Source organism: Solanum dulcamara, chromosome 2 (assembly GCF_947179165.1).
Source record: "Solanum dulcamara chromosome 2, daSolDulc1.2, whole genome shotgun sequence".
NCBI classification, from domain to species: Eukaryota; Viridiplantae; Streptophyta; class Magnoliopsida; order Solanales; family Solanaceae; genus Solanum; species Solanum dulcamara.
The window spans coordinates 20,059,370-20,084,059 of record NC_077238.1 but is presented as its reverse complement, the minus strand read 5'-3'; the positions used below and the strand labels follow the sequence as shown (position 1 = coordinate 20,084,059).

General features: G+C 38.2%; 1 protein-coding gene across 1 annotated transcript; it reads right to left on the bottom strand.

Annotated features, from left to right (window-relative positions):
* Positions 1-704: 704 nt before the first annotated feature.
* On the bottom strand, positions 705-7,700 carry LOC129880418 (T-complex protein 1 subunit epsilon-like). The gene is made up of 9 exons (XM_055954447.1): positions 7,363-7,700; positions 5,024-5,342; positions 4,476-4,824; positions 3,033-3,165; positions 2,880-2,932; positions 2,456-2,558; positions 1,496-1,662; positions 1,291-1,404; positions 705-1,067 (listed from the first exon to the last, which is right to left on the bottom strand). The coding sequence occupies exons 1-9, from the start codon at positions 7,559-7,561 to the stop codon at positions 897-899; spliced, it is 1,608 nt and encodes a 535-aa protein (XP_055810422.1). The 5' UTR covers positions 7,562-7,700; the 3' UTR covers positions 705-896.
* Between the last annotated feature and the right edge of the window lie 16,990 nt (positions 7,701-24,690).

Sequence of the window (24,690 nt, the reverse complement as noted above, 5' to 3'; positions counted from 1 at the left end):
CGTCTTATGAGCTAGCATCAGGTTCAATGTCAAAGTACGAGGAACAAATCAACTTGAACCATAAAGATAGTAAAGGTTCAGTTGATTAGGCTGAAAACTCAAGTAGCCATCCAAGATGACAACTTTACATCCAAGCTTAGCTAATGCAATAAACTGGGTCGATTCCTTAAACTGCACTCTCTCGTTGGTGGTTTTATAAATCGTATTACAGTCTCAAGATGTATAGCACTGATTGATAATTTCCCTATTTCACAAGTACCACAAGACATTGGAAATGAAAAGCACAGAACACAAATCTCAACTTTGAACGTAGGATGTCAAAGAAATTAACACGATTTCTCTTTTTCTTCAACTTCATTGAGCAAGTCAACAATCAACAGCACAAGGCACTAAATCTGTCACTAATTGTTGTTGGCTTCATCACAATTTAAAAGTCATTATCAGAGTCTGGTGGCATCTAAATGCTCCTCCATGGTTGTAACTAAATAATTGAACATTTCCAGAAAATTTGTTGTCACTCGAAGACCATTAGGCACATATCCTTTTAATATAATTGCTACATCGTTGCACATCAGGGAAGGAAGTATACCATGAAGGTATCACTAAGTTCAGATGAGAGAGCAGACAGAAACTATTGTTTTGGCATTCTAGTTCTACCAAAGATAAATTGTTAAAATCTTAGTAAATAATCTTTCGATGGAGAATACTGCGACGGAAACTGATCATCAATCAAGTGAAATTCATCAACCACCAAAATTCTACTCAAATAGACAACATAGAAGCAAAAGCATAAGATCGTGAATGTTTCACCGAACAAAACTTCTGGTTTGCATAGCCAGAAGGAAAACGCTCATCTTCTCTTAAGCAAATAAAATTTTGCATTTCCGTACTTAAAATCAATACTCGGAGGGAGAAATCACATCATCAATCTTTAGGATCATCTTGACAACCTGAGTTGCAAGCATTATCTGTTGTTGCTTCCCAATTAGAGTCTCAAACACATTTTGCTCACGCATGTCATTTGTGCCAACATCATTACAATCAATTCCACAACAGGGATTATTCTCCTGCATATAAGATTTGATGTTATAACACAATTGTTCAGAAAAACATTGGATACATACATGACAGTCAGAAATGGGAAAGAACGGCTTCTGTATCTTTTCCTTTTTCTAACACTAACAGCTGGAAATGTCATAGAACGACTCTTTTTTAACAAGTATCATAGAATGACTCTTCAATATTGGACTAATTTAATATTGCTTTTAAGTACTAATAAGTCAGGATTACCTTAATTTGCTGAGACTTAACAGCAGATAGAGTTTCAATGGGCTGGAGGCCACTGTTCTCAGCAAGTGCCATTGGGACAGAATCCAAAGCATCTGCAAATGCCCTGATTGCATACTAAAGAAAGAAGAATTGAGGCTTCAGCGAAAGACACTTAAATACAAAAGACGGATACAGAAAAATATAAAAAAACAACTAAAACCTATACCTGTTCAACTCCTGGGTGTTTATCTGCAGCCGCTTCAACAGCAATTGAGCAAGAAATCTCTGCTGAACCACCACCATATACAATTGAATTGTTGCGAATAAGATTTCTAGCAACACATAGAGCATCATGGATACTACGTTTTGTCTCCTCTATCATCATCTTGTTGCCTGTACAGTGATCAAATATCAGGTCAGCCATCCTAATATATAACAGTTCTTGTCATATGCAAAGTCATTTCATATAGTGCTGGATAATCATTAGCACAAAAACCTCAAACTTGCACAGGTAAGAAAACATGTTGCACAATGTGCTCCACGCAAAACGAATGGCACCAACCTAGATGATAGAAAACCATGTTTTACTTCTATGTATAGTTCCCATCTACCGAGTTAGTTACAGTTAAAGGGGGAGGTGGGGTAATAAACCAAACAACCAAACACCCTAGAGAAATTTTGATTTTGGTTGAGTCAATTAAAACCCATAGAAAATCAAAATTGAATTGATTGTTTGTATATATCTTATGAAAATGCACTAAGTTTGGTATGACAGAAAATATACTCAAGTGAAAAAACAGTTTTGGAAACACATTTTGCTTGATGATATCTCTTAAAAATTTCTATTTTAGGTAACTTCAAACAACATACTTACGGAAGGATAATACCCCAATAATGTACCACGATTTAGATTCAGGGAGCACATATTTGTAGAGTTCAATCATAAATCTCTCACAATCGAATACAACATGTACATATAGGGCAGGGTAAAGTAAAGAAACTCCAAAATTTAAGTCAATTTCTTGTGAATATTCATCAACAGTTAAGAAAATAAACCAAGAACAACACATGCTATTTTCATTAGTAGCAGAATAAACTAATAAAAAAGTAGACCAAAAAAACAACGCACAATTTCCATCAACAGTAGAACGAACTAATAAGGCATCTCATCAGGCAATCAACTTACCACCACGGATAAATATAGTAACTGCTCTGGAATTTGCACAATGCTCAATGTAAATCATTCTATCCTTTGTTGTACCGAAGGATTTCTCCCGAACAATACCAGCCTGAAATAGAAAATCATTTTTAGCAAATAGAGACTAGAGAGAGCTACAAATCCACAAGTGTATTGCATAATATAAGGTTAACTAAATGGTGAAGCTCTCATGGAGTTCATGGCAAGATATGATGTCCAGTAATCTACATATAAATGAATTAGAAACACTTCCACAATATATTCATGCAGTGTTTGGCGGTAACAATATATAGGTAAAAAGTGTATTACATATCCATAAAGTTTAAGTTTAACAACTTTCACATTTAAGTCCACAATATTTAATAGATACATAATGCACGTCCACAAACAGAGCAGAAAGAAAGGGATGTACCTTGCCAAGTTTTTCAGGTGTCAACTCTTGAAACCTAGGAACTATTCTCCCACCTAATCAAATGCACAGATACCAAGAAGGAATGTATTTAAATCAGATCCAACAGAAATGGTGAAAGATGCAAGGCATCATAATCGATAAGTAGACACAAACCTGTGGCAATTGCTATCAGCTCCAATTCCACACCACCTACCCATCTAACAGCAGGCATATTTCTATGCATCAATAAGTGATTAGCTTCATCATCAAAACCCCACTGGCAGATAACTAAGGTGGCACCAACATCCTGTTAGATATGGCACCCTTGTTAGACAAATGAAACTCCAAGAAGCCAAACCACCAGAATACAAGGTAAATAGGTCCAGATAAAAATAAACTGCATGTAAATACACACCTATTGCAATTCTTGGTCCTAAGAACACGCATCAAAGATCTCATCTCACTACCAAAATGTTTGGATGGTTATCACGTATCATTTCGTAATGTATCGTACTCTATTGTTTTGATGAATACAACGTTTGGATAGATTGTATTGTTTTCCGTCACTACATACGGTCATGCACCAGCAATTTGAAAAATAAACTTACAATATTATAAAGAAAAAGTGTGATACATGCAGAGTTCAAAAAATGTAGGGTAGAGGAGAAAGTAAGATTATTAGATAATAAATGCAAGATGAGAAGGAAAAAAAAGAGGTAAAGATGCAATCACATGAATAAGTAGTTACATAAAATACCATTTCTCATCGTTACATAACAACAGATTCAACAATACGATACAATAAAAAATTTACGCTAATAACGTATATTCATAAATAGACATAACAGGACATAGGTTGTCTTGAAACCATATTTACACTATACAATAAAATTTAAGTAACAATTAAAATAAATATTGTACTTAAATTAACAATATGATACAATACAATAGGTAACAATCATCCAAAAAGCTGTAAATGAAGTTCCCTTATATATGACTCGGTGGTAATTGTGAACATAACTTGTAAGTATAAATACACAGAACAGTACATAGGTTGTATTGAAACCATATTTACACAATACAATAAAATTTAAGTAACAATTAAAACAAACCTTATACTTAAGGTAACAATATGATACTATACAACTGGTATCAATCATCCAAACAAACTGTAGTGGTAATTGTGAACACAAGAGTTGGCCTCCCTACTGCCTCTACTTGTTTATGCTAATAACAGACCACATTGCATAACCTCACAAGATAAGGATTAAGGGGCAAGAAAGAGGAGAACAAATATATCTGGATTTCATTCTTAACTGAGTTTTACATAAACAACAATAGGCTGGGAACAACAAATTCCTTTGCTAAGAGAATAAATTGATGTGGGAGAGTGAAGGAACTAGTTTTGCAACACTATCACCTGAAATTCCAGGAAAGAACTATTAATTTTAGCTGATCATAGACTTCTCAATACTCCAACATATCTACAAGGGCCAAGAAACATGTCTCCATCTTTTGTTGCCCCAACCATCCCATTTTCATTCCCTTATTGAACAAGGGATTAGCTTCAACAAAGGTTTTCAACTCTTATCTCATGTACAGATTAAGCAATTTTACCTTGCACTTCTGAACCATGTCATCAAAGTACTTCTGCTCCTGCAAGCGTAAGGTTTGAAACTTCTCCACAGTATCAATGTCAACCTTATGCTTAGTCTTTGGCTTAGGAGGCTCAAAAGCACATGTCAAAATTGCAATTTTGGCATCCTCAATTTGCTTTGGCATCTGTGGATGACTCATATCTTTGTCAACTATAATACCATAAATTAGCTCCGTGTCCTCTAATTTCCCACCAACTTTTCCTTCAACTTTGATTAAGTCCAGGTTTACATCCTTCCTCTCTAAATCAGCAACTGCTAAAACAGCTTTAACAGCAATTTCAGCCATCCTACGTTTGCATCTATTCACACTGCAAAAAATTATTCATGTCAAAACAAGTAGCAAGTTTGTTGCAGGGTCTTCAGCATTGTAATCAGTATCAGAAGCAGCAAATTACTATGCATGATGCATATACTAGATAAAATAAAGCGCATGTTCGTGAAGCCATTAAGTACAATTCGACAACATAAAAGATTCTAACCAGTATCTGAAATTGACTTGTCACTTACATCTTAGATGACAAAGTAGTCATGCAAGTTTGAACCAAAGGCTCAACATCATTCAGACTGAATTTGTATTTATGTGCTACACGCTCCAAATGTTCAACTGCAATCCTTGAAGCCATTTCATACCCTTCTGCAATCCGAATAGGATGAATACCACGTTCTAACAACTTCTCAGCTTGTTCTAAAAGTGCCCCAGCCATGACAACAACTCCAGTGGTTCCATCGCCAATTTCATAATCTTGACTTCGGGACAACTCAACCATCAACTTTGCAATCTGATTGTCAACATCCATCTGCTCCAAAATGGTGGCACCATCATTTGCTGACAATTGAAATCTCCAATATTAGAAACATCAAAACAAGATATGAGATTGTCTGCATAGGTTAGATCCAGAAAAGGAAGAGCTCATAGTAGCTTCAACTATGTGTTCAAGTAACCACTGCTCTGCCCAAACATAAGTAGACTATCGAATAAAGGCACGCCTGGCAGAAAGAAGGGAAAGCTGAAACCAACCAAAAGTTTGCTTCAATTGGCTTGCCTTTTTCAAACCTCACAGGAAAATTATTGTATACTGCCCCAAGGTCAACCACAAAAATTCCTTTCCAGAACACTGATGTAGCATTCTTATGAAGCTGGGTCAACAGAGCTACATTTTGTAGCAAAGCAATATTATATGTCAGGCATCAATGAGACAGCAAAACACAAGCCTCTGCAGTCTACCCTCCTCAAACAAAAGAGATATTTTAAATATAAAGTGCTCCAAAAATAGTCTCCTAAGAGGTATTGTTACCTTTCAATCATATATTAATCTACCTTTCACATTTGAACGTTGTACTGAAATTACAAGAATAGACGTAGAGTTATGATTTCCTTCCTTGATTGTTCAAAATTATCAGTAAGGTCAGAATTACAAATAATTGATACAAACTAAAAACATATCCCATGAGACACAATCCAATTTCCATAAATAAAATGGATCGACAGCAATCAAAAGCTTGAAAATCTACACTGCCTATGCACTAGCCCCTAAGAATTCCTCCATACACACTATGACTGCAAGCACTAATATGACCATACATCACAGCAAACACAGTAAGATAAATGGACGCACTTAAACAACCTGTGGTGAATCCAACTATGGGAGCCTAACTAACTTGACTCTAGAGCCGTGTAGAGTCGTACACTTGAGATTCTACTAAGCCTAGCTACTGGACAAAAAATGGAACTTATAACCTCATCAACGCCAACCTCACACAAAATTTCTTAGAATCAGTAATGCATCTACCACTAAATGAAAAATTCACAATACAGAACCAAAGCTCCTATACTTGCAGTTTCTCACATTGTCATTTAGAACACTAGGATTACTACTAGCGATGCAGAATCCAGTTATTTACAGATACAATGTGCCAAAATACTTCCCACGAAGAAGTCATATTCAGGTGCTTGGTCACCAAAAAGCATTTTCCCAAGAAAACATATACATTTTCCAGCATTTGGTTCCATTATTTCCCTTATTTACGTGCAGAATTCATTTTGCCTTTGTAACTATCCCAGCTCTAACTGAGTATCACTTGCTCCAACTAATACTTGGACATTGTTATCAACCATTAATAACTTCACCTGGGATAGTTGAGGAGACAACAAAAGCTACAACTACAAACTAAATTTGATCATTGAGGAGATACAACACCTGAAGAAACTTGCTAATGTCACTGTGGAACACTGTTTCAGGGAGGCTAACATGGTTGCAGACTTCCTGTGGGGGCTAAAGATCCATTCCAATTGGACAAGAGACAAATGCCTTCTAAAAGGCCCAAATATGACAAGGCAAACTTTTTTGTTAGTTAGTAGTATATGTAGGCCTTTTGCGAAGGTTGGACTGTGCATATTAGCCTCCCCTTTCCTCTTTTTGAAAAGGATAAGTCTTTATCCTTGTGTTGTATTCGGAGGTAAGGCCAAGCCCCTTTTCTTGTATTTGCATCATGATATATAACACCCCAGATAGCCTGGATAATCTTTTTTTAAAAAAAAAAAAAAACATTAATACTCAAGAGGTTTTGTCAAAACACTGCCCAATTCACTGGCATTATTATCAATCTTGAAAAATAATTTTTTTGCAGAAAACATTTTCAGCTCACCAACCAATCATTCCTGGACAACACTTTGCACGAAAATTTTTCTTCATACCAAACACACAATATACAGAGAAAGCAAATAAAAGCCACAAACGATGTTTGTTAAAAACGTAGATCACCAAAGTTAGTACTAAGCAGCAAAAAAGTTAGATCAAACTTCACTAAAGAGTAAGAGAAGCAAAAAATGAGGAAGAAGAACATACTGATGGTGACATCGCCGTCGGGGCTCTGAAGCATCTTATCCATGCCTTTAGGACCAAGTGAAGTACGCAAAATACGTGCAACAGCTTTTCCGGCGGAAATGTTCGCCTTCTGAGCATCGAGGCCTCTTAATCTAGTTTTCTGTTCTTGCTCCCTGAGTATTATAAACGGCCTTCCGAATTCATCGAAAGCTAACGCCATTTTTTCCGGCGACCTGCTTTTGATCAGATCGGTAACTAATAATCGCCGACAACAGTGACAGACAAAGTTGCGATATGAATCTAGAAGGCTTCAGAACCCTAGCATGTTTTCTGCGATAAACCCTTAAATGTAAATGCTCCCGCTTCTTGTTTATTCATGTACCGTTTCTCAATGGGGTCGGGTCGGGTGAGCTCCAACTCTCTCATTAAACCTTACAAGATGAAAAAATTGAAAACATCTCTAAAACACATTTAAATTATCTTTTTTTTTGAGTTTCATATTTAAATTATTAGAAGTGTGAGTTTTATACCTAAACTATCACTTATTAGTTTGAAAAACACACCTCCCCCGCCCCATCTTCAAATAACAATTTAGATATTTTTATTTAAAATAAAAAAATTCTACCCCGCCACACCTAAAGAGAGATGTGTGTTTCTCAAACTAATAAGTGATAGTTTAGGTATGAAACTCAAACGTTCAATAGTTTAGGTATGAAACTCAAAAAAATGAGATAATTCAGGTGTGTTTTTGACACTTATCTCATTACAACAACAACAACAACAACCCAGTGAAATCCCACATCGTGGGGTCTGGGGAGGGTAGAGTGTACGCAGACCTGACTCCTACCAATGTAGGACGGCTGTTTCCGAAAGACCCTCGGCTCAATAAAAGCATAGAAAAAGGTCAGACAAGAATATTAGAGTAAATAAGTAGATGACGAAAACGGTCCAAACAATAGTATAATCAAAGCACAAAAAACAGTAGATATTATTATTAGATAATAACATAAATACCATAAATAACATACATCAGAGTACAAGAAATCATAGTGCGTTAATACGCCTACGAATAAGGGAGAATAAAACCACTATGTACTAGCCTTCTACCCTAATGTGTGTCCTCCACACCCTCCTATCTAGGGTCATGTCCTCGGTAAGCCGTAAATGCGCCATGTCCTGTCTGATCACCTCTCCCCAATATTTCTTTGGCCTACCCCTACCTCTTCTCAAACCATCCATGGCCAACCTCTCACATCTCCGCACTGGTGCATCTGGGACTCTCCTCTTCACATGTCCAAACCATCTCAGTCGCGTTTCCCGCATCTTGTCTTCCACCGAGGCCACTCCTACCTTTTCTCGAATAGCCTCATTTCTAATCTTGTCACTCCTGGTATGCCCACACATCCATCTCAACATTCTCATCTCGGCAACCTTCATCTTTTGCACGTGGGAGACCTTAACTGGCCAACACTCCGCCCCATACAACATAGCTGGTCTAACGACCACTTTGTAGAACTTGCCCTTAAGTTGTGGTGGCACCTTCTTGTCACATAACACACCGGAGGCGAGCCTCCATTTCATCCATCCTGCCCCAATACGGTGTGTGACATCCTCGTCGATCTCTCCGCTGTCTTGCATGATAGAACTAAGGTACTTAAAACTACTTCTCTTTTGGATGGCTTGGTCCCCGAGCCTAACTTCCGCGCCAACCTCTTGAGGTGTCTCACTGAACTTGCACTCTAGGTACTCTGTCTTGGTCCTACTCAACTTAAACCCCTTAGACTCCAAGGTGCGTCTCCAATCTTCCAGCTTAGCGTTAACTCCGCTACGAGTCTCATCGATGAGGACTATGTCGTCCGCAAAAAGCATACACCATGGCACCTCACCTTGAATTTGTCGCGTCAATCCATCCATCACCAAGGCAAATAGGAACGGGCTAAGAGCTGATCCTTGATGCAACCCCATCATAACTGGGAAGTGTTCTGAGTCCCCTCCTACTGTCCTTACCCTAGTTTTGGCACCCTCGTACATGTCCTTGATCACCCTTATGTACGCTACAGGTACACCTTTAGCCTCCAAACATCTCCATAGTATCTCTCGTGGAACTTTATCGTAAGCCTTTTCCAAGTCGATGAATACCATATGCAAGTCTCTCTTCCTCTCCCTATATTGCTCCATTAGTCTCCTCATAAGGTGGATGGCGTCTGTAGTTGAGCGTCCCGACATAAATCCGAACTGGTTCTCTGAAATAGACACGCCTCTCCTCACCCTCATCTCTACCACTCTTTCCCACACTTTCATAGTATGGCTTAGAAGCTTAATACCTCTATAGTTGTCACAGCTCCGGCTATCCCCTTTGTTTTTGTAAAGCGGGATCATGATGCTCGATCTCCATTCTACGGGCATCGTTGCCGTCGTAAAGATGACATTAAATAACCTAGTCAGCCATTCCAAACCTACCGAGCCCGCACTCTTCCAAAATTCTCCAGGGATCTCGTCAGGTCCGGTCGCTCTTCCCCAACGCATCCTTAACCTCATCGACCGTAATACTCCTACAACCCCCAAAATCGTGACTCCTTCCTGTATGTTTCAAATCTCCCAACACAATTTCTCTGTCCCCTTTGTCATTCAAAAGTTTATGGAAGTATGACTGCTATCTTTGTTTGATAAGGGTCTTATCTACCAGTACTTTTCCGTCTTCGTCTTTAATGCACTTCACTTGATCCACATCGCGTGCCCTTCTCTCCTGGGCCCTGGCTAGCCTGAATAATTTTCTGTCCCCACCTTTCTCTTCCAGTTCAGCATAAAGACGTTCAAAAGCTGCCATTTTTGTTGTTGCAACCGCCGACTTCGCCTCCTTCCTTGCTATCTTATACAGTTCTCCATTCGTCCACTTCTCCACCTCATCCTTGCTCTCCATCAACTTAGCATACGCCACCTTCTTTGCTTCCACTTTCCCTTGCACTTCTCCATTCCACCACCAGTCCCCTCGATGCCAACTACGACTACCTGTCGAGACTCCTAGCACTTCCCTTGCTACAGCCCTAATATAACTAGCTGTCCTATCTCACATATCGTTCGCATCCCCACTACTATCCCAGGCCCCCATATCCTTCAATTTCTCTCCCATCTCAAGGGCACTAACCGTTGTCAAACTCCCCCATCTGATCCTAGGTCGTTCTTCCCCGACCCTCCTCGTCCTTGTCATCTTTATCCCTAAATCCATCACTAAGAGCTTATGTCGGGTTGTAAGGTTGTCGATCGGGATGACCTTACAGTCTTTGCATAAACCTTTATCATCCTTCCTGAGGAGTAAAAAATCTATCTGAGTTTTAGCCACTGAACTACGGAAGGTTACCAAGTGGTCCTCCTTCTTTGGGAAACTCGAGTTGGCTATCACCAATACGAAAGCTCTTGCGAAATCCAACAGTGCGGTTCCTCCTCTATTTCTGTCCCCGAAGCCAAAGCCCTCATGCACATCATCATACCCTCCCGAAATAGATCCGATGTGCCCATTGAAATCCCCTCCCACGACAAGCTTCTCAGTAGGTGGTATGCCTCCCACTAACTCGTCCAACTCCTCCCAAAAGCGCCTCTTATCCTCCTCGCATAAGCCCACTTGCGGCGCATAAGCACTAATAACGTTCAACGTGATCCCTTCAACGACCATTTTAATCGACATCATCCTATCATTGACTCTCCTAACCTCCACCACCTGATCCCTTAAATCACTGTCTATTAAAATGCCTACCCCATTTCTATACTTCGATTTACCAGAAAACCAAAGCTTATACCCGTCTACCTCCTTAGCTTTAGAGCTGACCCATTTTGTCTCCTGGACACAGGCTATATTAATCTTCCTTTTCTTTAGAATCTTAACCAGTTCTATGGATTTACCCGTTAACGTCCCAATGTTCCAAGAACCTATTCTCAGTCTAGACGCTCCTTTAACCCACTTACCTCTCCTTACCCTCGTCCCCGTCCATGAGTGAGAACATGACCCTAGTCTACCATCACTATCCAAAGCCACAAAAATGCGTATGAACTAATAAATTATTCCAAAAAGGAACAAAACCATGACTGACACTTATGTATGGCATAAGAATATACCTTTTAAGATATCCTTTCTTGTTTGGAGAACTCTCAGAAGCAAGTTGCCCACTAATGAAAGTATTGAGAAATTTGGTCATGCACCTGTTCAGTGCTCTTGTTGCTACAGGTCAGGATGGGATAATATAGATCATATATTCATCTCAGGACACATGGCTAGACATATATGGAATTATTTCTCTGATTGTTGGGGTATACATCACAGCAGCAGCCCCATGAGGAGCACTCTGATGAAATGGTGGTTGGTTAAACCAAATAATGAAGTCCATAAACTATTAATGCAAGCTACCCCCATATTCATCTGTTGGAACCTATGGAAGAACAGATGTGCTAGCAAATATGGAGGAAAAAAGTCAAGAAGTACTAGAGTGAAGTTCTCAGTTATCAAAGAACTTTACATGCTGATCTTCACAGCTTTCCCTTACCTTAGCTGGCCAAGTGACTGGAAGGAGCTAATAATTATGGTGGAAAGCTGCAGTCAGGAGCTGAAAATCACCCAAGTTAGTTGGCACAAACCAACTTACAATGTGGTTAAATTTAACACTGATGGAAGTGCTTTGAATAATCCTGGGAAAATTGGAGTTGGGGGCATCCTAAGAGACCACAAAGGAAACCTCATTTATGCATTTGCTGCACCACTTGGAGTTGGTTCTAACAACCAAGCTGAGGTACAGGCTGCACTTCTGGGCATCACTTGGTGCATTCAACATGGCTACAGCAGGGTCCTACTGGAGGTTGACTCTGAATTACTTGTGAAATGGCTAAAACAAGAGATTACACCACCCTGGACTATCAAGAATTACATCACAGACCTGCAGGAGCTGATCATAATGCTGGATTTCTTTCAATGCAAGCACATCTATAGGGAAGCTAACTTTGTTGCAGATACACTTTCCAAGCATAGCCACAGTGTAGATAGCATGGTTCAATTCTACAGTGCTCAACAGCTTCCTAAGGAAACAAGAGGATACTACATCCTAGACAAAATGGGGATGCCAAATTTTAGGAGGACAAAACTGAAGAGGATCAAACAACCTCCTTGAATTGTATACCATTAATAGTAGTACAGAACTCCCTATGTATAAATTCATAGTTAGGAGTTTTGTAAAGGGGAGAGTCTCCCTTGTTTATTGCCTTCCTAGAGCAATCAACCTACCCCTAGAGGTAAGGATTAGAGTAGATAGTTTCTTTTTTCTTTTCATTCTTGATTGTGTAGGTACCAGCAGATTTGGAAAATGGGAACAAACAACTGCAAGCCAGGTGAGGTTTGCTTCTTGGCACAGCAGCTGCAAAATGAACCAATGGATAACTTGGAGATGGCCTTGGAGCTGCAAGAATGCTGTAGAGATGCAACACAGGAATCAGCAAAGGGATTTTTCCTTTTGTTTGTTTATCTGGTGCAGGTATCATGAAGCTTTGAGCCTGGTATTGGAGTTTCAGCAGCTGAGATTGGAAGTCTTGGACCAACAACCTACCATAGACCTGCAGCATCTCAGCAACATCACTTGCATATGCTACATTACAGCAGCAGTAGTGAATGTAACTGAGCCACAACAGCAGCAAATCAACAAATGCATCATGACACATCAAAAGGCCTCCAAACTTTGCAGGATTGCAGAAAATACTATAGGTATAAGGCCCAAGAAGTTTCATCACAAACGGACAATTGGAGACGTTAGGCGAGCGACCTTGAAAAAGTTATCCGACTTAAGTCTCCAAATGGAGCACTCCACAACTTGGAGCTTCCAGCTTGTCAAACAGGCCTCCAAAAGCTGCAGGAATATAGCAAATACATTATGTGCAAATCCCAAGAAGTTTCATCTTAAACGGATATTTGTAGATGTTAGTCGAGCGACCTTGAAAAAGTTAGCCGACGTAAGCATAATGAGGAGGTTGGTGTCTATTTGTTTTTGGTCTTGTTGGCTTGTCTCTATGCATTTGCAGGTATCTGGAGATACATTAAAGCATGTTACAGTTGGGGACATGTTTACAAGCCACAACATACAAAAACTCCAACAACATGCAGCATACAAGGACAAACTACAAGTCCATAATGGACCTACAGAACCACAGCACAGTGTTTGCTGTACAGAAGTATTGGAGGTACTTTTCTTCTTATTCTTTTACTTGTGCAGGTACAATACACAACTGCAATCTCCAAGAACAAGTACTTCAGCATACAACCACTCACTAGAACATAAAGCAACATCAAGACAGACCTGCAACAGATGGGCTACAGCTGCAGCAACAGCTGTGGCAACAGGGTTGTTTTTCTTTGCAGATGCAGGGATTACAAAGTGCATGGTTGCACTTGTAGATGCAGCCAACAGCTACCATGCTACAACACCTGCAACAGCCCTCCTGGATTTTGTGCAGGCACACAAGAACCCTCCAATATCCAAGGCACCATATTTTAATCCTCCTGGCAGCAGCAGCACCCATCAACACTCATTATGGGAGTCTAATCTGGGAGGCCATTGCTCTTGTTTGTGTGTTTGTTTATCTGTGTATGCAGGCTGCTGGAACATCAGATTTGAAGCAACAACAGCTTCACAGCTGTGCAGTGCAGCAACTATCAACAAGAGGAGTTGCAACCAACCACAACACCTTGGAATTCAGAAGTTACAACAGCAACCATACAACTACAACAATCTTCAACTTCCATCTACTTGCAATTGAGGAGCCCTCCAATGTGCATCTCAACAACAACTCCAACGTTGCTGGTTATTATAGCTCTATATACTTCCTCTCGTTTCATCCTCCTTAGCTGATAATCATGATTGCGATGCTGTTGTATACTTCCCTTGGACTTACTTGGTACGACAAGATGAAAAAGGGCAAAGATGAAAAGAGCTTCTTCACCCCATGCGAGATAGAAGGTTCATATACTTGTTCTTCTTCAATTTATCTATGTATGGTACGTAGCATAGTTGAATAAGACTAGTGTAGGTTACTTTCTTGTCTTCTCATGGAAGGGGAGAGTCTCCCTCATTTATGCTTTCTTAGTCGACTTGTATCGGGAGGAGTCCTCTCATAGGTTTACTGCTTTCTAGTTATAGATAGCTCCTTTTGCTACGGGGATGAGTTAGCCGACCTTAATAGGTTAGCCGACTTATGAACCAACATAGGATCGGAGGTAAGGTTTATGTCCCCCTCCTTGTATTTTCTATTTTATTTTATGTTAAGGCTTGGGGGTGATGCTCAACCCCTGACTGTGCACGAGAGGTGGGAGCCTCGTGTAGGGTCTGTTCCCATAAAAAAAAAAACTAATAAATTATTCGGGGGTTTAAAATCGGCAAAATGTAACTACAAGTATATGAACAAAGGATAGAATATAAAGATATAAAAACCGGAGGTACCAACTCCGGTAGAAATGAACCTGGTTGCTGCCGGAAAATACTGCTCACGTCGGAGTACTGTTCACGTCGGCGTACTTAGTTGAGTTGCAGCGGTTGTTCGTCACCGGAAATACAGATCAGTACACCTGAAAAAAAAAAAAAACTTTGCCGGAAAAACTAGAGCTTCGCCGGAAAAACTGGAGCTTCGCCGAACAGACTGTTGACTGAAAAATGTGAGAGTTTTAGGAGGCACAATACTAGTAGAGGTATCAGTTGAAGCTGCAGTTGAAGTGAAACTAGCTCCGAACAACCACGATGAAGCTTTAGCCGGTGTCCCGGTAACAAGACTAGATCCGTCTTTTGTAAAATGGTCTGGTCAGTGGTGTCGTCGTTGTTTGTTTTTCGCGGGGAGCAAGGCGTCAGGGGTCGTTTAGCGGTGCTGTTCGTAGGAGAAGCAGCAGCAACGATCAAGACTAATACAAATCTGATTATTATTATTATTATTTTTATTTTTTTATTTTTTTATTTTTGAAATTGTTATTGAATTCAAATCCACAACACAAAAGAATATCAACAACTCTTAATTCGACACTTATCTCATTAATTAAACTTAAATACAGATCGATCTGGTACATGACATATTAAGTGGTGTCAAACTCTTATAGAAGCATGGAACTCTTAATAAAAAGTAGATAGAAGTATTGAAAAAACTTCTAAACTGAACAAAAATTTAGGGGTGTATTTCTCTCATGTTGCAAGATCCGGAGTGTATTTAAGTTTAGTTAGTTAAGTAAACTGGTGTCTTTAAGATTGTCAATAATTCGGAGATGAAACTAATAATTTACGCCGAGTTTAAGAGTATTTTTAATATTTCACTCAAACTTAAAAACAAATACATAACTTTTAAATTTTGATGTTGTATATTAGGGAAAATACATTATTTACCCCCTAAACTTGTGCAAAAAACTCACTTTCTCTTAAACTTTGTGACATTCTTTTACTTCTTATCTTATTTGAAATGCAATTATTTTTTTCCTTCGATCCAAAATCATTCATGAAGTGAAAAGTTGAGTGCACTTGCTCCAAATCATCTTACACGTAAGAAACCCAATACTACATTTTAAATATTTTGGGTTCAAAGTCCATAAAAATAGGTAAAATTATGTATTAAGGAAAGCATGTGATATGTATCTACCGGTATGATATGGAAAAGCAAGAGTGGAAGTTGATTTCATGCCCTAACAGTCTGCCTCCTCGCAGTGCACACCAAGTAGTTGCTTGGAAAAATTATCTTTATATTTTTGGTGGTGAATTTACATCTCCTAATCAGGAGCGATTCCATCATTACAAGTACTTTTGGGTGTTGGACTTGAAAACAAACCAATTGGAGAAGCTAAATTATAAAGGGTGTCCCAATCGACGTTCAGATCATTGCATGGTACGTTCATCTTTCGTTGAACTAATTGAATTCTTGATAAATAATTATTTTTGGTTCCCATTCGGGAGGCAGTCCGGTGCACTGCCTGACCCCTACTATTTCTCGGTAGATGGGGGAGAAGTTGAATGGTATGAGGGCGTGGAGTAGTAGCGGAGATGTGAATAATATGTGGGACACGACTTCTGGTTGCATTAGAAAAGAAACTACCGAGGTATTAGAGGTATCGAGAGGAATTTTTGGTGGTCATCAAGGAGATTGGTGGTGTAATAGAGAAGTTCAAGGCAAAGTGAAAGCTATACGGAGTGGTTGGAGTGCGTGAATGAGGTTGAGAAGTGTAGGCTTAAAGTTATCTATAAGATGGCGAAGACGGAAGCGAAGTCGACGGTCACGAGTGTTAAGATGACAGCTTTTGAATGCTTGTATGTCAAGTTAGGGAAAAAAGGTAGGGATAAGAGATTGTATAGGCTCGCCAAAGCGCGAGGGAGAAAATCTTGCAACTTGGATCAAGTAAAGTGCATCAAGAACGAGGAAGGTGAACTGTTAGTGGATGAGACATCTATTAAGCAAAGGTGGAAAACTTATTTCCACAAACTCTTAAATAAAAAAAGGGACCGAGATATTGTTCTGGGTGATTTGGAACACTCTCATAGCCTTTGGGATTTTGGGTACTGCAGGTGTTTTAGGGTTGAGGAGGTTAGACGTGCTATTAGTAGGATGAGGAAGGGGAGAGCGATCGGACCCGATAAGATTTCGATAGATTTTTGGGAGAGCACTGATAAGGCAGGTTTGGAATAGTTGACTAGGTTGTTTAATGTTATTTTGAAGATAGCTAAGATGCTCAATGAATGGAGGTGGAGTATTATGGTCCCATTGTACAAGAACAAGGGCGATATTCAAAACTGTAATAATTACAAGGATATTAAATTGTTAAGCCACACTATGAAGATATAGGAGAGGGTGGTGGAGAGGAGTGTCAATTTTAGAGAATTAGTTCAGATTTATGCCGTATCAGTCGACTACTGAAGCAATCCATCTTATGCGGAGACTAGTGGAGAAATTTAGGGAAAGAAAGAGAGATCTTCATATGGTATTCATCGATCTTGAAAAGGCTTATGACAAAGTCCCGAGGGATGTTCTTTAGAGGTGTATGGAGGCCAAAGGTGTTCCAATGGTATATATTAGGGCGATAAAGGATATGTATGCTGAAGCCAAGACTCAGGTTAAGACGGTGGGAGGTGACTTAGAACACTTTCCTATTGAGATAGGACTATATTAGGGATCTGTGCTAAGTCCTTTTCTTTTTGACTTGGTGATGGACGATCTGACACGGTCTATTCAAGAGAAGGTTCCATGGTGTATGCTATTTGCGGATGACATAGTTTTCATTGATGAGACTCAGAACACAGTTAATGATAGGTTGGAGGTTTGGAGACAAACTCTGGAGTCTAAAGGGTTCAAATTAAGCAGGACCAAGACATAGTACTTGGAGTGCAAATTCAGTATTGTGATGGATGAAGAGGACATGGAAGTGAGGCTTGCCACTAAACCTATCCCCAAGAGAGAAAGCTTTAAATATCTTGGATCAATTATCCAGAGTAGTGAGGACATTGACGATGATATTATGCATCGTATTGGGGTAGCATGGACGAAATGGAGGCTTGCCTCTAAAGCCTTGTGTGATAAGAAAATATCACCCAAACTTAAAGTTAAGTTCTACAAAATGGTAGTTAGGCTATCGTTACTATATGGTGTGGAGTGCTGGCTAGTCAAGAGATCTTATGTTCAGAAGATGCATGTTGCGGAGATAAGGATATTGAGATGGATGTGTAGACATACTAGGAGTGATAAAATTAGGAACGGGGTTATTCGGGAGAAGGCGAAAGTGGCCTCTATGGTAGACAGGATGAGAGAAGCAAGACTGAAATGGTTTGGGCATGTGTAGAGAAAGTGTGTCGATGCCCTAATTAGGAAGTGCGAGCGGTTGTATTTGGGGGTTATGTGGAGGGGTAGGGGCAGACTGAAAAAGTATTGGGCAGAGGTGATTAGATAGAATATGGCGCAACTTCGTATTAGGGTAGAAGGCTAGTAAGGGTAGAAGGCTAGCAGAGGTAGAATGTTTGTCTTGTCTTGTGATGGTTTAGAGTTGGTCTTAGGTCTAGGCGTGCCATTATAGTTGTGTTGTTATTGCCCTTGATTAACCCATTATCTTGATATTGATATTGTGCTTGTCTTATAGAATTTGCATCGCCTTTCGTTTCAGCTGTTATGATATATATATATATATATATATATATATATATATTATATATTATACTGTGATTCTCCCTTTCTTGGGACTGTTACTTTGAGCCGAGGGCTTTTCAAAAATAGTCTCTCTATCTCCATGAGATAGTGGTAAGGTCTGCGTACACTCTACCTTCCCAGACCCCACTTGTGGGATTTCATTGGGTATGTTGTTGTATTATTGTTTGAAAAAAAATCAAGTCCTAACTATGGTTAGGGTTTTATAATATTTTCTCTCTCCTCTCTTCCTCTCTCCCACTCTCTCAGCACTCTCGCTCGCCTCTCTCCTCTCTTTTTGACCTTTTTTACTCGCCTCTCTCCTCTCTCTATCGCCCCTACCCCCTCTCTCTTGCCTCTTGCTTCTCTCCACCCCCTTTCTCTTTTACCTCCTCCTTTCTCTCTCAATCCAAATCCAAATAGTAATTGTTAATGATACAAATACAAATGTTAATAGTGAATATACAAATACAAATGGTAACTTTCTCAAGGCAATAAATGGTAATAAATACAAATAAACAAATCAAAGTGGCATTCGCTGATACAAATGTTAACAGTCAATAGACAAATTCAAATGTTAATTCTCTCTTCTCTCTCCACCCCCGTCTTTCTCTCTCACGCCTCTCTCTGCCCCATTCTCTCTCGCCTCCTCCTTTCTCTCTCAATATAATATAAATAGTAATCGTAAATGATACAAATATAAATGTTAACAGTCAATATACAAATGGTAACCTTCTTAAGGCAACATATAGTAACAAATACAAATATACAAATCAAAGTGTATTCAGTAATACAATTGTATTCATTGTACTGATTAATACAAATTGTATTCAAATACAAATTGCATTTACTGATAGAATTGTATTCATTGTATTGATTGATACAAATCGTATTTCGATACAAATTATATTCAGTGATACAGAATACAAATACATAAGGCAACAAATATAATACAACATTGATATAATTGTACTAGTAGATATAATTATATTTATTCATACAAATTGTATTCGGATATAAATTATATTTATTGATATATACATATTAGTTACATATATACCATTATCCAACAGATTTACAAATACAATTCGTCTCTCTCGTCTCTCTGTCCTCTCTGCCCCCTCTCTCTTGCTCTCTCCTCTCTCTTCTTGTCTCGCGTATCTCTCTCATCTTTTAACATCTAACTACGAATTATGATTAAGCTAACTATAGCTATTTGGCCTTATTATATTTTTAGTCTTAGCTATTTTTAAAATTTCCTCTAAAATGTATTTAGTTGTGTGGTGTGATGATAGCCCAATATGAATTGGCCGTAAAAGATTTTTTGATGAACATTTCTTAAACTTAGCTTTATTTGTTTGGGATTATCTCCATCATTCTCTTATCTTTTTTCTTAAAGATCCCTCTACTGAATCAAAATTTGAAACATGGATAAAGAACTTTATCAAAACATTTATCGATGGAAAAGATCTAAAAGTCCTTAGCCCAACCTAGAATTTTCTTATTTCCATCCTTCCATGGAGGTATTTTATAGATCTCAATGTCCAAAACACCAAAAATTACATTTTTAAATTTGAGAGGCAAATACGATTGGAGTTTTCGAGCGATTTGAGAGGGAAAGAAATGTGAGAAATGGAGCTAGACCATTTATATTGATCTTCACCTTCAAACTAATTCATTTTTATTAACTTTTCTTTCTAAATTGTTATTTCTATATGAGTCATTCTTTTATACTTTAATTTTGAGAATTCTAAATTATTATAATGTTCAAGGTAATAGTTGAAGAGTGAATGTGATGTATAAAAGGATCAAAAAGAGGTGGTGGATGATGAATGCAATTAGGAGAAGATGATATAATATTTTTAATGTAATTAATTTATTATCCAATTTAGAAACCTTGACTTTCCACAATTCTGAAGGCATAAAGTAATCGATGAAAACATTCACATAGTCATCTTGATCTTCACCTTCAAACTAATTCATTTTTATTAACTTTTCTTTCTGAATTGTTATTTCTATATGAGTCATTCTTTTATACTTTGATATTGAGAATTCTAAATTATTATAATGTTCAAAGTAATAGTTGAAAGAGTGAATGTGATGTATTAAAAGGATTAAAAAGTGGTGGATGATGGATGCAATTAGGGGAAGATGATATAAAAAATTATTTAATGTAATTAATTAGTTATCCAATGTAGAAACCTTGACTTTCCTCAATTTCGAAGGCATAAAGTAATCGATAAAAACATTCACATAGTCATCTCTAACTACGAGAGTTGCATCTTCTTCTTTAGATAGTTTCAATTGCTCATACCATGTGATAGACACATTCTTCGGCTGATAAGAGGCAAATTCAACTGCCTCAGTTTCATTAGCATGCATGACTCTGAGAATTCTCTATAACTCATCTGTGAAAGTTTTGGATCCTCTTCCAACTTGAATTTGGTGAAAACTAGTGGATTCATTCAGAGAACTTTTTGAACTCTAAAGGTAGTTGAAAGCTCATTTGAACCAATACTTTGTGATGTTGTTTTCTAGTGTTGGGACTGTACACAACTAGTTGGGTGAACATATGCATAGATCTCCTCATATTTTCATCTGAAGAGCTTAGTGGTGGTATATATGATGTAAGATTTCCCATAAGACCTTCTATTAATGGTGGAGTTGACGTAAGATGGCCTGAATAGTAGGGCGATCCTGAGATCTCGTTTAAACACCTTGAGTTTGAGTCAACTCTGCGTTCATATTTGATGTAGCATTAGCATTTTGGCTCATAGTAGTTTTCTTTTTAGCATACATTTTATGAAATAACGTAGTAACATATGAGTTAGAACATTTTTCCTTAGGGCTCAACTCTAGCACGATTTAAAGTATGAAAGAAAAACAATTTTTAATAATATTTTGTAGCTTTATAACTATAAATATGGCGCGCTCTACACTTATAATTAAGACTTTACTAGACACAACTTCATATACTCCCTAACTCACTTGAACTTGGGGCTCTGATACTAAGTTTATCACACTCCGACCCTTGACCTAGCTGAGAATCACACTCGATGTCTAAACTTGTCTATATGAACTAACTAACATAAATTTATCATGAGACATGTGTCAAATAAGATGGAAAAATTCAATATCAAAAGAAGAAAACCCATTTGTAACTTTTATCAAGTCAAAAATCATATTATTTAATAGATAGAAAGAATTTGCATTGGTTATATCATTAAACATCTATACTAGTATAATTCTTAAGTCTCTAACATATCATAAATATGTAACACCCTGCACGTTCAGAGTGTCAAATTATCCCATCGAAGGTTTACTATCCTAATTCTAGAGTTTTGTATTATATGTTTAGGTGAGATCGATGAATTTGTAGGAAATTGGAAGAGTAAAGTTGAAAATGAGTAATTTTACCCAGAGTATTTGTATTAAGTCATTTGCAATTTTTTCAGACCAAAGTTATAGGCCAAAGAAAGTCGTGGAACAAAAATCCTAATTGACCAATTTATTAATGAAAAGTTTTGATAAAAACATATTTGTGGGATAACTTGGGTGAGAATATCTCAATATATAATGATTAGAGGGACCATGTCATGACCTGAGGCTATCCCCTAGCCATGCCATGACGTTTAGTACCACAAGTGACCCCAAGCTAATCTTATGGTATGACATGACACTAAGATATACATGAAATAAAGACTGAAGATAACTGAATGTGGAACTAATTGAGTCAATCTATTCAAACAAACATTGAATAAGCAAATATCTGAAATGCCCACAAGCTGATACTATATTTGATTGTATGAAAGCCTCTACTAATATGAGTTGCTTGGATAAGCTCCTAGCTAACTCCAACTATCTGAAACTGAAAGTATATGAATGAAAAAAATATAAGGTTTGTCCTTGAAAAGATGAGGACTCACCAATTCGTCTTCTACTAACTGGAGATAGTACTAACCACGAGCTAAATATGGAGTATCAAAACCTATATTATCAATAATATAGGCAGAAAGTATGCAGTCAGTATTTTAAATGTACTGAGTATGAAGGATAGAAAATAATAAAGATGATAACTGAACATGTTAAACTCTAAAGACATGTTGATGCAATGATTAAATAAATAACATGAATACAAAATAAGTTGTACTAAAATAAAATACTTAGTCATGCAATAACTGAAAGATTGACTGTGGGATATACTAAAACTGACATATAACTGTGTGAGCTACTATATGTAGTTTGATATATATTCCCCATCAAAAGGGCTGAATATACTTTGTCAAGGTATAAAAGTTGATTTGAGCTATTGTGGATCCACTAAGCTAATGTCTATAAAGACTAGGGAGCTAACCTCAATTGATGAGAAGACTCTTAAATTCTATGGTGGCATGTAGTTGTGGGACTTAGAGATTGCTACTAATGGTTCACGGACACTGATCAAAATTCTTCATCCCTAAATTCGTTCAATGCTAAGTATAACTCCTATGGAAGACATGCAATTAAATTGAAAACAGTAATAATCTGATGTACTAAATCATGTTGATAACTGATAAATACTGCATAGCTCATAAATCATGATCACTGATAATATTCTAAAGATACTTTATCTGAAAGCATCATAAATTATGAAAAACTATTAAGTTAAGACATACATCTAAAATCACAAAATTCTAAGTCATGAAAATACTTATATGTTGTGTTTTCATAAAAATACTATTTACAACATGGAATTATAAGTAAAATCATACAATTAAATACTAATCATGAAAGGGGAACTGATTTGTATTGAGAATCAATGAAAATCATAGAAACTATAGGTTTGAAGAATTCATAAACTTGAAAATCTAAGGTTTCTTTGGGACTCAGTGGGTGAGAGGATACCCATTGATAAAATCTCATATACCTAGATTGAAGAACCCTAGCTTGAATTTTTGAATGGATATTTGAAGCTTAGAAGCCAAATTCTTGCTTGAGAAGAAACTTGAGAGAGAAGAAACTAGATTTTGGGACTTGTGCGTGTTAGGGGAGGGTTTAGACTGATAAAAATCTCTCCATTCCACTTAGAGACTAAAATGACATAGTATAAGATTTTTTTTTTAACGGGAACAGACCCTACACGAGGCTCCCACCTCTCGTGCACAGCCAGGGGTTGAGCCGCAAACCCCCAAGCCTTATTATACATAAAACAGAAAAATACACGGAGGGGGACATAAACCTAACCTCCAATCCTATGGTGGTTCATAAGTCGGCCATCCTACTAAGGTCAGCCAACTCATCCCCGATACAAGCACACGAAAAGGAAACCTAGAAACTATGCACCTAAAGAAGAGGACTCCTCTCGATACAAAGAAACTAGGAAAGCATAAATAAGGGAGACTCGCCCTTTACATAAAATAAAGGAAAAATCTAAATAAAACTGGGGATGAATCCTCATAAAAGCTATATACAACAAAATTTTAGCGTCAATGAGGATCATCAAATAACATGGCTAAAAATATAACATGGAGACAAACACTGCAATTGGGCGCTCAATCCAATGCTGCAACACAAGTAGTAGATCATGGAGGCTTCTTAATCCTTTTGGTCTTCCTCCGTCTAAAGCTAGGTAGGCCGGCTCTATCTAGCATGTAGTATCCTCGTGTACCCCGAGGTAGCTGCTGGAGGGTGGTGTAGTGGCCTGAAGTGGTAAGAGTGTGACTGTGCTTGGAGAGAGCATCCACAGTGAAGTTTGCCTCCCTGTATACATGCCTGCAAGAAAAGAAAACAAATAATTCGGAAATAACAACAAGGTCATGAGTTACCCGATGAAGGCTCCACGGAGGTTACGTCTGATGATTGATCCATTTAGTGATCAACTCCGAGTCGACTTCTAGGATAACGTGCTGAAAGCCCTGTTGAATGCACCATTTAAGCCCATAAACTGCCGCCTCTAGTTCGGCTTGATTGTTGGTTCCCTCCCCTAATGGTATGGCGTAGGCAAAGATGAATCTACCCATATGATCTCTTAAGATGCCCTCCCCAATTGCCCCCGGATTACCCAACGCGCTTCCGTCAGTGTTCAGCTTAACGAAACCGAGTTGTGGCTTAGTCCACGAGACTTGGGTGATCTTCATTTCATGAGCACACTTATCTATGCAGGAAATAGTGTGGATCCAGTTCGAAGGCCAATGGATATAGGGG

Excerpts from the sequence above, each read along its gene's own strand:
- LOC129880418 (XM_055954447.1), bottom strand. The coding sequence starts at position 7,561 with ATGGCGTTAGCTTTCGATGAATTCGGAAGGCCGTTTATAATACTCAGG. Across the intron at positions 5,343-7,362 it reads CGACGGCGATGTCACCATCA|CAAATGATGGTGCCACCATT; the intron begins GTATGTTCTTCT and ends TTCAATTGTCAG. Across the intron at positions 2,933-3,032 it reads GCTGATAGCAATTGCCACAG|GTGGGAGAATAGTTCCTAGG; the intron begins GTTTGTGTCTAC and ends GCATTTGATTAG.